At 45.2% G+C, this 17,803-nt stretch overlaps 1 protein-coding gene across 1 annotated transcript in view; it reads right to left on the reverse strand.

The window, feature by feature from the left end:
* Positions 1-15,809, reverse strand: part of LOC119956945 (tetratricopeptide repeat protein 9A) — a 131,746-nt gene extending 115,937 nt beyond the window's left edge. The window contains exon 1 of the mRNA XM_038784542.1: positions 15,145-15,809. Within this exon, the coding sequence (XP_038640470.1) occupies positions 15,145-15,562 (418 nt within the window). The 5' untranslated portion in view covers positions 15,563-15,809. The remainder of the gene's footprint in view (positions 1-15,144) is intronic.
* Positions 15,810-17,803: the final 1,994 nt, after the last annotated feature.

Raw genomic sequence — 17,803 nt, forward strand, 5'->3', positions numbered from 1 at the left:
TGGTCGCGAGCAAGACTCCCGAAAGGTATGTTGCCTCCCGGGTGCGAGGGCCAGGGATGTCTCAGATCGTGTCTTCAGGATCCTGAAGGGGGAGGGTGAGCAGCTAGAAGTTGTGGTGCACATTGGTACCAATGACGTAGGTAGGAAAAAGGGTGTGGAGGTAATAAACAAGTTTAGGGAGTTAGGCTGGAAGTTAACGGCCAGGACAGACAGAGTTGTCATCTCTATTTGTTGCCGGTGCCACGTGATAGCGAGGCTAGGAATAGGGAGAGAGTGCAGTTGAACACGTGGCTGCAGGAATGGTGTAGGAGGGAGGGCTTCAGGTATTTGGATAATTGGAGCGCATTCTGGGGAAGGTGGGACCTGTACAAGCAGGACGAGTTGCATCTCAACCAGAGGGGCACCAATATCCTGGGGGGGGAGGTTTTCTAGTACTCTTCGGGAGGGTTTAAACTAATTTGGCTGGGGAATGGGAACCGGATTTGTAGTCCAGCAACTAAGGAAGCCGATATTCGGGCAGCACGGTGGCCTAGTGGTTAGCATAACCGCCTCACGGCGCTGAGGTCCCAGGTTCGATCCCGGCTCTGGGTCACTGTCCGTGTGGAGTTTGCACGTTCTCCCCGTGTCTGCGTGGGTTTCGCCCCCACAACCCAAAAATGTGCAGATTAGGTGGATTGGCCACGCTAAATTGCCCCTTAATTGGAAAAAATAATTGGCTAATCTAAATTTTTTAAAAAAAGGAAGCCGATATTCAGGACGCCAAAGCACGTAGTGATGCAGTGGGGAAGGTAACATTGACAAAGGAGAGTACTTGCAGGCAAGGAGATGGGTTGAAGTGTGTATACTTTAATGCAGGAAGTATCAGGAATAAGGTGGGTGAACTTAAGGCATGGATCGGTACTTGGGACTACGGTGTGGTGGCCATTACGGAAACTTGGATAGAAGAGGGGCAGAAATGGTTGTTGGAGGTCCCTGGTTATAGATGTTTCAACAAGATTAGGGAGGATGGTAAAAGAGATGGGGGGGGCATTGTTAATTAGAGATAGTATAACAGCTGCAGAAAGGCAGTTCGAGGGGGATCTGCCTACTGAGGTAATATGGGTTGAAGTCAGAAATAGGAAAGGAGCAGTCACCTTGTTGGGAGTTTTCTATAGGCCCCCCAATAGCAGCAGAGATGTGGAGGAACAGATTGGGAAACAGATTTTGGAAAGGTATAGAAGTCACAGGGTAGCAGTCATGGGTGACTTCAACTTCCCAAACATTGAGTGGAAACTCTTTAGATCAAATAGTTTGGATGGGGTAGTGTTTGTGCAGTGTGTCCAGGAAGCTTTTCTAACACAGTATGTAGATTGTCCGACCAGAGGGGAGGCCTTTTGGATTTAGTACTTGGTAATGAACCAGGGCAGGTGATAGATTTGTTAGTGGGGGAGCATTTTGGAGGTAGTGACCACAATTCTGTGACTTTCACTTTAGTTATGGAGAGGGATAGGTGCGTGCAACAGGGCAAGGTTTACAATTGGGGGAAGGGTAAATGCAATGCTGTCAGACAAGAATTCAAGTGCAGAAGTTGGGAACATAGGCTGTCAGGGAAGGACACAAGTGAAATGTGGAACTTGTTCAAGGAACAGGTACTGCGTGTCTTTGATATGTATGTCCCTGTCAGGCAGGGAAGAGATGGTCGAGTGAGGGAACCATGGTTGACCAGAGAGGTTGAATGTCTTGTTAAGAGGAAGAAGGAGACCTATGTAAGGCTGAAGAAACAAGGTTCAGACAGGGCGCTGGAGGGATACAAGATCGCCAGGAGGGAACTGAAGAAAGGGATTAAGAGAGCTAAGAGAGGGCATGAAAAATCTTTGGCAGGTAGGATCAAGGAAAACCCCAAGGCCTTTTACACATATGTGAGAAATATGAGAATGACTAGAGCGAGGGTAGGTCCGATCATGGACAGTAGCGGGAGATTGTGTATTGAGTCTGAAGAGATAGGAGAGGTCTTGAACAAGTATTTTTCTTCAGTATTTACAAATGAGAGGGGCCATATTGTTGGAGAGGACAGTGTGAAACAGACTGATAAGCTCGAGGAGATACTTGTCAGGAAGGAAGGTGTGTTGCGCGTTTTGAAAAACTTGAGGATAGACAAGTCCCCCGGGCCTGACGGGATATATCAAAGGATTCTATGGGAAGCAAGAAATGAAATTGCAGAGCCGTTGGCAATGATCTTTTCATCCTAGCTGTCAACAGGGGTGGTACCAGAGGATTGGAGAGTGGCGAAAGTCGTGCCCCTGTTCAAAAAGGGAATAGGGATAACCCTGGGAATTACAGGCCAGTTAGTCTTACTTCAGTGGTAGGCAAAGTAATGGAAAGGGTACTGAGGGATAGGATTTCTGAGCATCTGGAAAGACACTGCTTGATTAGGGATAGTCAGCACGGATTTGTGAGGGGTAGGTCTTGCCTTACAAGTCTTATTAACTTCTTTGAGGAGGTGACCAAGCATGTGGATGAAGGTAAAGCAGTGGATGTAGTGTACATGGATTTTAGTAAGGCATTTGATAAGGTTCCCCATTGTAGGCTTGTGCAGAAAGTAAGGAGGCATGGGATAGTGGGAAATTTGGCCAGTTGGATAACAAACTGGCTAACCGATAGAAGACAGAGAGTGGTGGTGGATGGCAAATATTCAGCCTGGAGCCCAGTTATCAGTGGCGTACTGCAGGGATCAGTTCTGGGTCCTCTGCTGTTTGTGATTTTCATTAACGACTTGGATGAGGGAGTTGAAGGGTGGGTCAGTAAATTTGCAGATGATACGAAGATTGGTGGAGTTGTGGATAGTGAGGAGGGCTGTTGTCGGCTTCAAAGAGACATAGATAGGATGCAGAGCTGGGCTGAGAAGTGGCAGATGGAGTTTAACCCTGACAAGTGTGAGGTTGTCCATTTTGGAAGGACAAATATGAATGTGGAATACAGGGTTAATGGTAGGGTTCTTGGCAATGTGGAGGAGCAGAGAGATCTTGGGGTCTATGTTCATAGATCTTTGAAAGTTGCCACTCACGTGGATAGAGCTGTGAAGAAGGCCTATGGTGTGCTAGCGTTCATTAGCAGAGGGATTGAATTTACGAGCCGTGAGGTGATGATGCAGCTGTACAAAACCTTGGTCAGGCCACATTTGAACACTAAGGGCAATTTAGCATAGCCAATCCACCTAACCTGCACATCTTTGGACTGTGGGAGGAAACCGGAGCACCCGGAAGAAACCCATGCAGACACGGGGAGAACATGCAGACTCCGCACAGACAGTGACCCAAGCCGGGAATCGAACCTAGGACCCTGGAGCTGTGAAGCAACTGTGCTAACCACTATGCTACCATACTGCCCATATATAACAGTGGTTTAGACAACACAAAACAATTGTCTGCAACATTCTGACTTTGAACCCTTCTGTGTGTCCTTTCAAATTGTGCCTTTCTTTCCCACGAAAAGAGTCCCATCCAATTGGAAAACACTTTTTATTTAGTACTTCTAAGAATTTTTTAGAAATTAGGCCTTGGCTCAGTGGGCTAGACAACTGGTTTGTAATGCAGAACAGGGCCAGCAGCGTGGGTTCAATTCCCATACCAGCTGAGAATTCCGAATTCTCCCGCTGTGTACCCGAACATGCACCGGAATGTGGCGACTAGGTGCTTTTCACAGTAACTTCTGTTGCTCGTTCTGGATGAGTGTGCTTAACACTCAATTGGCTCTGTTTTATTCCTTAGCTCTAGAGTCGCCAGGTATCTTTATGATACCGCCACGAGGTTCAAGTTCAGGTTCAGATCAATGACTCAATTCACCAGTTAGTAAGTTCAAACAAGACACGTTTATTATTACATAGTTATTTACTACTCATGCATATAATACTGAGACTAAACTATTCCTACCACTACGAGGCCAATACTTATCTGGAATAAGGGAACTGCCAGATCAGGGAACAATGGCCTCTTGCTCTGTCCTGGATCGGCAGGCTTCCAGTCGGTGTGGACTAAAGGGGTCAGGAGTGTCTATTCTCGTAGCGAGCGTTGGTTGGACACTTACTTGTCGGTGTAGCAATTGGCCAGGCCTCTCCTTCTCACGTTCAAGTTCCTGGAGAGCTGCTGCAAAGGTGTTCTGCTGGGAGGGCCGGCTAAGAGAGCGGAGGGCTGGCTAAGAGAGCCTGGCTAAGAGAGAGAGCTGGGGTTGGAGTCTCTGTCTTATACTGTTTTGGGTTTCGCGCCCATCTGGGCGGACCCTCTATAAACTTGCAATCAATTGGGTCTCTTCCCAATCGATTGATTTGAATTTCCCCAATAACGGGGCTGTTCCTTGATCACTGGGTGGTTCTTTCCACCTTGTTTGTGACCTTTTGTTTCAGACTCCACTGGCGCCGGGATGTCTGACCTGCTATAGAATGTTTCAATCTCTTCTAATTGTTGTGTCCATTGTGCCTGCGAATCACCGGGAATCACTCAATTAATATGCGCTGCTTGTTAGTTTCTATGCTGTCTGGTTTCTTCACAGACAGAATCCACAGAGAGGTTCTGCAACTTGCTTGCCTCTCTGTCATTGTCCAATTTTCCCTGCATGCAACTCAATGTTCCATTTTATGTCGGGAAGTGGCCAGCTTCGGTGGCTACACTTCATACTTGTGACAATAAAAGATTATTATTATTATTATTATTCTAGTCTCAACTCTCCAGCCAGGAGAGACAGCCTGTTTGGATCTACCATGTCAAGCCATCCCAGAATTCCATCTGCTTCAATGTGATCTCTCTGATTCTTCCGAGCCCCAGAGAATGGAGGCCTATTTTCCTCACTCTCCGCATTGATCTGCCCTCTCATCTATTAACCTGTCTAGCCAATTAACCTTCATTGCACCCGCTTAAAGGCGAGTTTGTCCTTCCTTGCATAGGAAGGCCAAATGTGTACACAGCACTCCAGGTGTAGTCTTACCAAATCTCGATGTTAGTGGTTCTCAAACTGTGGCCCACAGACCCCTGGCAGCAGGGGGTGGGAGGGGTGGGTGGGGGAGGGCTGTGCAGGGGTCTGTAAAATAATATGAAAATGCTTATTGAGCAGAATCAGCCTTACATGAGGGAGGGGCTTAACATAATCTTGCCATCACATGGTCATCTCAGAAGATGCTGGGCTTTTTATTCAACATCTCTGCAGGGATTGCTATGATAAATGTTAATGGGGTCAGCAGCCTCTTACATTACTCCACATAAGAACATAAGAATAGGATCAGGAGTAGGACATATGGCACTTGAGCCTGCATGCTATTCAATATAATCAAAGCTGATTTTGGCCACAATTCCACTTTCTTGCCTGTTCCCCATAACCCTACATTCCTATCCTTTGATTTTCCCTTGCATTTCAAAAGTATGTCTATCCCAATCTGGAATATATTTATTAACTCAGCCCCTAACCCCTGGAGTCCAGAATTCTGAAGGTTCACAGCCCTGTGAGGGAACAAACATCTCCTCATCTCTGACTTAAATGGGTGATCACTTATTTTGAAACTATGCTCTCGATTTCCCCCACCAGGGAGGGCCATTCAAGGGGATCCGCAAAGCTGTCAAACTAGTCTCAGACCAGCCTTCAGCACGTCTCCCACTGCTACGCAGGGCCACTGCTTTACCAGACTATAAATCACATTCTATTTTTAGTTACATGGGATTTTTAGGGGTGTTTGCGGGGACCATATTCTGCAATTTAAACCTCTTTACTCTTAAAAGCAAGAAATATTGGGCATTCTATGGTATAATTTACAGCCATTACTGTTAAACATCACACTATGTGATGTTTAGCTCGACTATGCAATAACAATCAGACTCGACATATTGCTATCTGCAAGTGAATACTTGTTTTCTTAATAGCGTTATTAAAACACTGGTTACCCTCAACACTCTCATATAATGTGTATGTGGTATTATAATTTAGATCAGGTGATCCACAATTATTAATCCATTTAAAAGGGTGCTTCTAACCAAAATGTCTGAACCAGTACCCTATATTATTCCAGCAAGGCTTTGTAACTCTTATTCTCAAATCTCCATGCAACAGAGACTAACATGCAATTGACTCTGTTCCTCAAAGCTAATATGGTTTCTACTAATCAAAGCAACACTGCATTTGCAAATATTTAAATAAATGTGACTGCTGTTTAACTCACTCAATGAAAAGTAAAAGCCTTATTACTGAATGCAGACTACATATTTTATGATTGTGTCTTATCAGGATGTCTTCTAATTGGCTGCTCACAATTTCCATGGAAACTACTGGGATAAGTAGCAAAGCGTCAGAGCCTCATAGCACCTGAGCCAGGTATTAAAGCCATGTTGCTCATTTTCAAAGTTCACAACTAACTGCTGCTAGATAACCATGCACCGTCATCTCAACCAAGCAGCTCTGAAAAATACATCTTCCCATGGCCAGAATTAATTGGAAGACACCATATCTTCAGTGATAAGAACCCACAAAAAGTGCAGAAGGAAATTTACTTGCAGCTTTGACTGGTGATCAGTCACAACAAGGCGGTTGCTGTGGCAACAGTAGCACATCGACTGGAAAGGTACACAATCTCTCCCGCTCTTTCCTTCAAGGAGCCCGAGAAAAATTGAAAGCGATGAGAATCAGGGGGGAAACTCTCCACTGATTGGAGTCACGTCTGGCACAACGGAAGATGGTTGTGGTTGTTGGAGGTCAATCAACTCAGCCCCAGGACATCACTGCAGGAGTTCATTAGGGTAATGTCCTAGGCCCAAACATCTTCATCTGCTTCATCAATGATTTTCCCTCAATCATAAAGCCAGAGATGGGGGCATGGTTTGCTGAGATCTGTGCTATGTTCGGTACTATTCGCAACTCCTCAGATACTGAAGCAGTCGTGGAGCAAAACCTGGACAATTTTCAGGCTTGGGCTGATAAGTGGAAAGTAACATTCATCCCACACAAATGGCAGACAATGATCAGTTCCAACAAGAGAGAATCTAACCATCTCCCCATTCACATTTAACAGCATTATTATTGTTGACGCTCCCACCATCTGAATTTTAGAGAGTTACTCTTGACCAGAAACTTAGCTGGACTAGCCATGTAAATACTGTGGCTGCAAAATCAGGTCAGAAGCTGGGAATTCTGAACTCCTGACTCCCAAAAGCATATCCGTCATCGACAAGGCAAAAGTCTGAGTCTGATGGAATACCCTCCACTTGACTGGTTGAGTGCTGCTCCAAAAACACTCAATAACCTTGACACAACCAGGACAAAGCAGCCGGCTTGATCGGCATCCCATTCACCACCTTAAACATTCGCTTCCTCCACCACTGATCATAGAATCCAGACAGTGCAGATGGAGGCCATTCGGTCCATCAAGTCTGCACTGACCCTGTGAAAGAGTACCCTACCAAGGCTCACTCTCCCCCCCCCCCATATCCCTGTTCCCCTTGAACCCATCTAACTGTTAGACACTAAGAGGCAATTTAGCAGGGCCAATCGACCTAACCTGCACACCTTTGGACTGTTGGTGGAAATCGGAGCACCCGGAGGAAACCCATGCAGACAAGGGGAGGACATACAAACCCACATTGACAGTCACCCGAAGCTGGAATTGAACCCGGGACCCTGACGCTGTAGATGCACTGCCGCAACTTGCCAAGGCTCCTTCAATAGCACCTCACCACCCTACCATCTGGAAGGACAAGGGCAATTGAAGTATGGGAACACCACCACCTGCCGATTCCCCCAAGACACACATCATCCTTATTCAGCACATTTCCTTCACTGTCACTGGGTGAAATTTCCAAAATTCCATTTCTAACAGCACCATGAGTGTACCTACAACATTGGTGTTCAAGAAAGTGGGTCACCAGCACCTTCTCAAGGGCAATTATGGATGGGTGTCAAGGCCTAACCAGGGATGCTCAAATCCCATTGAGAAGTAGAAAGGAATGCACTACACACACAAGCAATTAGACAATTTGCTTTACAAAGTAAAATCAAACAGCCTTTTGAAATGAACGTATTTTAATGAATGGGCAAATGTAGCTGCAACATCAGTTTGTGCATCTTTTAGATAGTAAGGGTTCTTCCCGGGTTAACTGCCCATTCCAGTCTGGCCTCCCATCTTCCATAATCTTGAGCTCATCCAAAACCCTGCTGCCCATACCTTAACTCGCACTAAGTCCCATTCATGCCGAACCCAGTGATCACTGATCTATATTTGCTCCCAATCCACCACTAGCTTAACTTTGAAATTCTCATCTTTGTTTTCAAATCCCTCTCTATCCCTGTAATCTCCTCAAGCTCTACCAGCCTTTTGTTCTCTGTGCTTCACCAACTCTGGCCTCTTGCTCAGGCCCAATTTGAATTGCTCAGTTTAATTGCTGCACCATTGCTGCCAGTGCCTTCAGCTGCCAAAGTCCTCTCAGCTCTGAAATTCATTCCCTCCACCACTCAGCCTCTCGACATCACTCTCGTCCCTTGGAACACTCCTTAAAATCTACCTCAATGACTAAGCTTTTGGTCATCAGTCCTAATATCACCTTCTGCATCTTGGTGTTCAACTTTGTTGGTGAAACACCTTGGGACATTTGACTATGTTAAAGGTACCAATATGTGCAATGTTGTTAATTTATCACCAGCACTGATTTGCCTTTTAAACTACACTGGACACTTTGTGGTAATCTTCAGCTCTGTCTCCCTTCTCTTGATGAGATAGTTCAGTGTGGAGTTTTCACTTTCTCCCCATGTCTGCGTGAGTTTCCTCCGGGAGCTCTGGTTTCCTCCCACAGTCCAAAGGTGTGCAGGCTCGGTGGATTGGCCATGCTAAATTGTCCCTTAGTGCCCAAAAGGTTAGGTGGGTTACTGGGTTACGAGGATAGGTTGGAGGTGTGAGATTAAGTAGAGCGTTCTTTCCAAGGACCGGTGCAGACTCGATGGGCCAAATGGCCTTGTTCTGCACTGTAAATTCTATGAAATACACTCACTAATGGAACATCCACAGCCACCTGGGTTAGACAATTCTAAAGATTCACAACCCTCTGAGTGAAGAAACCTTTCTTCATCTCCATCCTAACTGAACAATCTCTTATCCGGAGACTGTGCCCCCTTGTTTTTGATTTCCAATCAGAAGCTTCTTTTCAATGTATAATATATCAAGTGCTTATTGTTGATATCCATTATTTGAAGGAACAGCCAATTTTTACTTGGTGCAGATTTATTCAGAGAGAGAATCATTATGGATATATGTCTCCTACCAAACCTCAATTGAAACAATTGACATCACGCTCTTTCAGAATTTATTTTTCAATGGGGCTCTCTCATTCTTCTGAACTCGAGAGTATAAACCCACTTTACACAGCCTCTTACCAGGACGACCCTCTCATCCCAGACACCAATCTAGTAAACCTTTTCTGTACAGTTTCAAATGAAAGTATATATTTCTTTGGATATGGAGACCAAAACTGCACATTTTCCAGGTGGGGTCTCACCAAAGGCTGATAGCAAGACTCCTTTATTCTTGTACTCTAATTGCTTGCATTACCTAAATGCTAATGTTGGATGTTCCTTGTCTGAGTACACCCTGAACATCAAAATCTAGGTTTCACACTTCTAAATATGTTCTGTTTTCTTATTCCTGCTATGAAAGTGAATGACCCCACACTTCCCAACGTTATACTCCATCTGCAACCCTGTTATCCACTCACTTCATCTACTTACAGCTTTCTAACCTCTTAATACCCTCCTCACAGTTAACACTTCCGCCTGACTTTGTGTTATCAGCAAACCTAGATACATTACTCTTAGTCTCTTCATCCAAGTCATTCGTAAACGTTGTAAATAGCTGATCCTTGCAACACTCCACTAGTTTCAGCCTCCCAACTTAAAAATGCTCCATTTAGCCCAACTCTGTTAACCAATCCTTTATCCTTGCTGATATATTATGCCCAACACCTTCATCCCTTATTTTGGTATTCACTTTTTGTGTGATACCTTACCCAATGCCTTTTGAAAATTGGTGGTCTGCGTTATAAGGAGAGCTTGGAAAGGCTGGGACTTTTTTCCCTGGAGTCTAAGGCTTCGGGATGATCTTATAGAGGTCTATAAAATAATGAGGGGCATAGATAAGGTAGATAGTTGACATATTTTCCCATAGGTAGAGGAGTCTAGAACTAGAGGGCATAGGTTTAAGGCGAAAGGGTGAGATACAAAAGAGACTAGAGGGGAAATTTCTTCACACAGATGGTGGTCAGCATCTGGAACGAGCTGCCAGAGGCAGCGGTAGAGGATGGTACGATTTTGTCCTTTAAAAAGCAGTTAGACAATTTCATGGGCAGGGTGGTTATTGAGGGATATGGGCCAAATGTCAGCAAGTGGGATTAGTTTAGTGGTAAAAACTGGGTGGCATGGACAAGCTGGGCCGAAGGGCCTGTTTCCATGCTATAAACATCTATGGCTCTATCCAACAATACTGCATCCATTTGCTCCTCTTTATCTACCCGACTAGTTACATTCTCAAAAACTCTAATACCTTTGTCAAATGCAAAGTTTGTCAACAGTTTTTCCTTTTGTAAATCAATGCTAACTTTATCTTATCACACTACAATTTTCCATTTGAATTGTTACGATTTCCTTAATAACAGATTCCAGCATTTTCCCAATATTTGATATCAGGCTAACGAGCCCCCAATAGTTCCCTGTCTTTTTATTCCTTACTATCCTGAATATCGATGTAATATTTAAACATTTCCAATGGAACTAGAATCTGAAGAATTTTGGAAAAATCCAAACCGGCGCATCCACTGTCTGCAGCTTATCCGGGATGCAAGTCCTGGGAACTGGTCCAATAGTTTTTGTTTGCGGACATTGAAATTTCTCACTCCTATTGGGCCAGTGGTACCCAGCCTCTGGGTATAAATACCAGCAATTGCCAGTCATAACTATGCAAGCAGCATTGGCGAGCATTTGCGTGGCATGATGTGGAGAGTTACTGGCACAACAGCGCCATCCACAGAGGTCAGGAACACATCAACACAAGTGCCTTTGCCACAACGCCGAACAGACCCTCTGCTATATTTTGTCCTTTCCGTTTCCCCACTCCCAAATCCAGCTCCCATAACACACATATTCACAAATACCCACACAGCCCGTTGACGGTCTGTGGCGACTGGCACTCCGAGTCTGCACTCTGCCAAATGAATGGTGTTGTCATTCAGCGGAAGCAGTGTACCGATAATGCGCACACACTAATCTACACTTATTCGCTCTACCACTGCCTATGGTGAATTTTCAGGATCGAAATGCAATTGATTGATCTGAGAATTTATGAATTAAGATATAATGAGAAAAGAATCAGGTGAGTTTTCCGAGCACCAAGGTAAGGAAAATGGGCTTGGAAATCAGGAAAATGGAAATCAGGTCACAGCCGACAAAAGCAACTATGAGCAGCCGAGAAAGAAACAAGAGATCTGAAGGATCTGAAGGTGATAGCCTTGCACGGGAAACATCAACACTGGTGGAATGATAACATCTAATTCACTTTGTATCACTTCCAATCTAAGAAATGTCTCGACGCTGTTTGTATGATTGAATTATAAAACAGTCACAATGTTGACTGTAAAGCATACTCTGATCTTCAAAAGAATGCGAGTATGTCCAGAGACATAGCAACTGCGAACGAAGGGCCAGTAGAACTGCTTTGGTGTTTTTAACCTGTGCAGATCACAGGTAGCAATCGGCGTTCCTCTATTGGCCTGAGGGAGAGGAAATATCCGGTCAGCGTTTCGCTCCTGATCTCGGCTGGAAAGTACAAGTGCGTTAATGTACAACACCTGTACATCAGGACTGCATTTGATTCCCCCTATGGTTGACTTTCTCATCAACGTTGACTGGGTGTTTTTTTTTGTTAATTCTGGCGATATCGTAAGAGGGGGGGACATTGGATCAACCATCCATTAAATACCTCTCCCAAATTTTGCTTCCATTGCGTTCATTATGCTGGGGTTTATTGAATTGTAGCCTGAAGTTGGCAAATGGTCCGATAGAGTAACCTCGAGAACTTACAGATAGCTACATTATCAGAATTTCTCTGTCACATAATTTCTCCATATCAAGTGCATGAGTCAACTCAACATTGCTGCCAACCATTGGACTCAGTGAGTCTGTATCCTGCACGTTGGAAGATACTCCAGTGTTACAGAAATTTCTATTCTTACTGTTATGTTTTCCTTCAATATTTTCTACTGATAGTCTCTGATTTTTCTGACTTCACAGCTGCACTTCCAAGTCCTGAGCGTCATTTGAAATTGTCTGAAGCCAGACATGTTTGCACGTTACAGTGTTCCCGGTCAATGGAGCTCTTCATTGTCACTATCTAATCTCTGAGTCTGATTTATATGTTTATCTTCGCATTTGAACAAGCAGGCTGATGTTGGAATACTCCAGCAAGTTGGAGAGAGTACAGAGGAGATTCACAAGAACGATTCCAGGGATAAAGAATAAGTGCAGCTATGAGGATAGATTGGGGAGGTTGGGACGGTTTTCCTGGTGAAAAGAAGGCCGAGAGGGGACTTGATAGAGGTGTTCAAGATCCTGAGGGATAAGGACAGGATAAATTGTGAGCAATTGGTCCCACTCAAGAGAGCATCAAGAACTACAGGGTATACATTCAGAATAACTGGCAAAAGGGGTAAAAGTGATTTGAGGAAACATTTGTTTCACCCAGACGGTGGTTGGCGTCTGGAACCAGCTTTGTGAGAGGTGGAGACAGCTTCGTGGGAGGATTTTAAAAAGGGAATTGGATTGCTATCTGAAAAGAAAGAATGTGCAAGATTACGGGGATAAGACAGGGGAGTGTGCCTAGTTCAAATGCTCTTTCAGAGAACTAGTCCAGACCTGATGGGCCAAATGGCCTCTTTCTGCACAGTAACGGTTCTGTGATTCTGAAGTTAACTTCCCTTCCTGTCGAATTCTGGGATAGACAGTTGCTTCAGTTTTTATAAACTGGTAATATTTTCAACTGAAAAATGTTTGCAGCAGGTGGGTGTGAGTTGGTGACACTGCCATTTCACCAATCAGGTCATAATGCACCCGTTTATTTATAGCTTTGGCAGATTTTTGACTTGCTTCAATTCTTTACCAGGAAACAACAGCCAGATAAAATGAGCTGCACATTTTGCATAATGTTGGACACAAGACTTGATTACAACGTACATGTTGGCGGAGAATAATCACCTATCAAACCTGTACTAGTGACATCTAGTGGTGAAAATCAATACTGCAGCAACTTTTGAAGTAAATCACTTTTGGTCCACAAACTGCCCAGCTACCTTCTTAAAAGCAAATTACCTTGGATGCTGGAATCTGAAACAAAAACAGAAAATACTGGACAATCTCAGCAGGTCTGACAGCATCTGTGGAGAGAGGAAGGAGCTGACATGACAAAAAGCTGTGACAAAAAGCCGTCCAGGCTTGAAATGTCAGCTCCTTTCTCTCTCCACAGATGCTGTCAGACCTGCTGAGATTGTGCAGGTACCTTCTTGTTGAATGTAATTGACAGGCCAACCACCTCTTGGATAATTAGATGGAGAGCGAAATCTAACTCTGCTTATCACCTAAAAACTAGTTTTAAATTTTGTGTTCAGTTTAGTGTCTAGCTGCTATTCCTGCTGTAGTAAATTGACTCAAATCTTTCCAATGATATGTCAGGGTTGCATGTGACAATGTTGAGGCACAATGTATTTATTTATTTTGCATGCAAATGACTGCACTGATCAATGTGTGATCTCTGCTTGACATCATTTGATCTTTCATGCACGCACTAACTGCCTACTTTATATGTAGCTATTGATTTACCAGCACAATATCCAAACCTTTTACCTCTAAAAGCTACCAACATATGTTTTGAAATTTTCTTTTCTCCAAAGGCCATTAGGCCTTTTGCCAATCATTCTTCTGAAATATTCATAACATAGAGCATCTTACCCTAACTCAATATTAAAGCCTGGTGCAAACCCAACATCAAAATTGCAGTAGGCCATGCCTGTACCCAGTGGACATGCTGTGATAAAATGGGTGGCACAGTGGTTAGCGCTGCTACCTCACAGCGCCAGGAACCCAGGTGCAACTCCAGCTTCGTGTGAGCTTGCATTTTCTCCCCGTGTCTGTGTGGGTTTCCTCCAGGTGCTCCAGTTTCCTTCCACAGTCCAAAGATGTGCAGGCTAGGTGGATTATGGGGATTGGACAAGCAAGTGGGCCTAGGTAGGGTACTCTTTCAGACAGTTGTTGCAGACTCGATGGGCTGAATGGCCTCCTTTTACACTATAGGAATTCTATGATTCTATGGATGGCTGGATACAAGTATGGGGTCGTTTTCAGTCTAACGCCACGATAGCAGAGGAATTGTTTGATGTCTTATACTTGGGTAGTTTATCCTGCTTTACTTCTGAGTGCTGTAAATTGCTTTGCAGACCAATTTGGAGGTGTTGCCAAACCACCAGCCAGATGTAACTAGCACTCTTCAAAACCATGGTGTGCACTGAAGTGTCCTAATTTTAATACAGAGCCAAGCCTGACTGCTCAGCTTTGTTCCTAATCCAACATAAAATCGTAATATTCTATTGCTTTTCGACAAAGGTGTTCTGCCTCTAAGGGTAATAAGACTGAACAGGATTTGATAAGCATAAACATGGAGTAAGCTTGACATTACGAATCACTTCCACTGGTATCTCGTTCTCTAAACATGTCCTTGGTCTCATAACACTGGGTGTAATCTACACTGAGTGATGTCACCCTCTCCATAATATGATATCCCAGTTCATCATTATTATTATTTTTGAAGCAAATATCAACATCCAGCACAGTATCAAAGGTAAAGCAGGGAATTTAGAGATTGGAACAATTTGGGTTGAGAGGGTGTGTGAACCCCACTTCAGTTTGTGTCCTCAAAGTACCTTCAATTGTTTCAAGTGGATAATACTGCCGAGGGGGCAACGATTGCGGTGGGGGAGGGGGGGGGGGGGGGTAACCTCCCTTCTCCAGCCTCATAGAGAGACAGGTGAACTCTCCCGGAAAAACACGGCAGTAAACTGTGTCATGAATCATCATCGCAAGACTGAGCAAGGTTTGAGAGACACTCACCTGCCAGACTGTTGTAGCACTCGATTTCGCTGCTCTCCACCGCCTTCCTCTCTTCCTCGGTCAGCCTCACCGATGGTTTCCCGCAGGCGGGATGCACTTGAAGGGCAGGGGAGGACTCGGCATCGCTCACCGCCAAGAAGCCTTTCATCTCCAGCAGCGCCCGGTGATACTTGCCGATGGCTTCTCGGAATTTCTTCTCCTTGTAGCACTGGTTGCCCTGGCTCTTGAAGTCCAGCGCTCTCTGGATGGTCTCCTGCGGTTCTGACTGGCTGTGATCGCCCCGCATCACACTCAGCTCCCACTTGGACACATTCAGAGTGGCCCCTGCACCTCCTCCTCCCCCTGCTACCCGACCAGCATCTCCTGGTCGCCCAGCGTTGGAGATGTGCTTGATGCCAGATGGCTTTTTATCTTCCATCTCTTAGCTGCTGCTGCTGCCGATCTGTTTCATGATGCTGGGCGCACACACAAACACACTCCAGTCTGCTGGGCTCCTGTGTGTTTGGCTGTGTGCGCGTTTGCTTTGGACCGCTTTCCCGAATTGTCCAAGTCAGATCCACCAAAGACAGTGCGACCTGCCTGCTCAGTGTCTGTGTGTGTGTGTGTGTTTTTGGAGATTCTTGGCTCTGTATTGCTGACCCGGAAGAGCTGGAGCAATCCACACGTAATCCAACCTGCTTCAGCTTCTAATTAAAGCAATAAGCGTCTGGAAAAATTACAGATCACAGGAAGAGTTGGTGGGAAGGGAGGGGGGGTTAGTTTACAGAGACCAGGCTAATAAACTTAACTTCGATTTACATTGAAGGATCATGAATTCATACAGCTCACACATCCTGCTTACCGAGACCAGGCTAGTAAACCTAACTTCAATTTACATTGAATCATAGATTCCCTGCAGTGCAGAAGGAGGCCATTCCGCCCATCGAGTCTGCACGACCTTCTGAAAGAGCTCCCTACCTAGGTCCACTCCCCCGGCCCACCTCCGCAGCCCCACCCAGCCATTGGACACTAAGGGCCAATTTAGCAATGGCCAATCCATCTAACCCCCACAGCTTTGGACTGTGGGAGGAATCCAGAGCACCCGGAGAAAACCCACGCAGACACAGGCAGAAGGTGCAGACTCTACAGTTACCCAGGTCAGAATTGAACCGTGAGCCTTGGCACTGTGAGGTAGCAGTGCTAACCACTGTGCCACTGTGCCACCCAAATATCATGAAAGATCATGAATTCATACAGCTCACATACGTAACATAGAACATAGAGAAATACAGCACAGAACAGGCCCTTCGGCCCACGATGTTGTGCCGAACTTTTGTCCTAGGTTAATCATAGATTATCATAGAATTTTGGACACTAAGGGCAATTTATCATGGCCAATCCACCCAACCTGCACATCTTTGGACTGTGGGAGGAAAACAGAGCACCAGGAGGGAACCCACGCACACACGGGGAGGATAACATGTCTAAACTTCAGTTAGAATGGTTTGCATTTCAATAGCAGGTTGGTGCAGTTTACTGCAGGGCAGTTGGTTAATTCTCACACCCCAGACCAATCACCTTTTTAAAAAAAACAGCTTACCATATTCCTCTTACCGCAGACAAATCTTTGGGATGTCCATCCTGAAACTCCCATGGCAGAATGGTAGCTCAAGTGGATAGCACTGTGGCTTCACAGCACCAGGGTCCCAGGTTCGATTCCCGGCTGGGTCACTGTCTGTGTGGAGTCTGCATGTTCTCCCTGTGTCTGTGTGGGTTTGCTCCGGGTGCTCCAGTTTCCCCCCACAGTCCAAAGACGTGCAGGTTAGGTGGAATGGCCATGATAAATTGCCCTTAGTGACCAAAAATGTTAGGAGGGGTTATTGGATTACAGGGAAAGAGTGGAAGTGAGGGCTTAAGTGGGTCAGTGCAGACTCGATGGGCCAAATGGCCTCCTTCTGCACCATATGTTCTATGTTCTAAATCTGGTGATTTGTGTTGGAGGAATCTTCATTATGGTGCTCAGGTGGCTACATTTTCACCTGGGAATGAATTTGGGCAATACATTCTCAATGGGCAATATGTCCTTGGGTACCCTATCAATCATGCCTCCTTAACCAGTGACCAATATACTATATAGCATCTCCATGGACAATAGTTAGAAAAGTAGTGAGGATCCTAGCCAAGATCCACACATCACCCACCCCATCTCTCTCCAACACCACTCCATACAATTCATACAGTGCAAAAGGAGGCCATTCAGCCCATAGAATCTGCACTGACTCTCTGAAAGAGCACCCTACCTAGGCCCACTGCCTGCAACCTCACCTAACCTGCACATCTTTGGACTGTGGGAGGAACCCAGAGCACCTGGAGGAAACCCAGGCAGACATGGAGAGAACATGCAAACTCAACACAGACAATCACCCAAGGTGGGAATCAAACCCGGGTTTCTGGCATTGTGAAGCAGCAGTGCTAATCACTGTGCCACCATGGCGCCCATTCTTTTCCCATCAAATTCAAAACCAGTTCCACCTCCTCAAGAAACTCCATCAGTACCAACCAATGGTAAATTGTGGGATCTCCCTTGGTTTGTCTGACTGACTATGCATTTTCTGCCTTACAGTGTCAAGAAGACATTGATCTTAAACCATTCAACTCCCCAACTAAAATAAAAGCAAAA

Source organism: Scyliorhinus canicula, chromosome 2, assembly GCF_902713615.1.
Source record: "Scyliorhinus canicula chromosome 2, sScyCan1.1, whole genome shotgun sequence".
Classification (NCBI taxonomy): domain Eukaryota; kingdom Metazoa; phylum Chordata; class Chondrichthyes; order Carcharhiniformes; family Scyliorhinidae; genus Scyliorhinus; species Scyliorhinus canicula.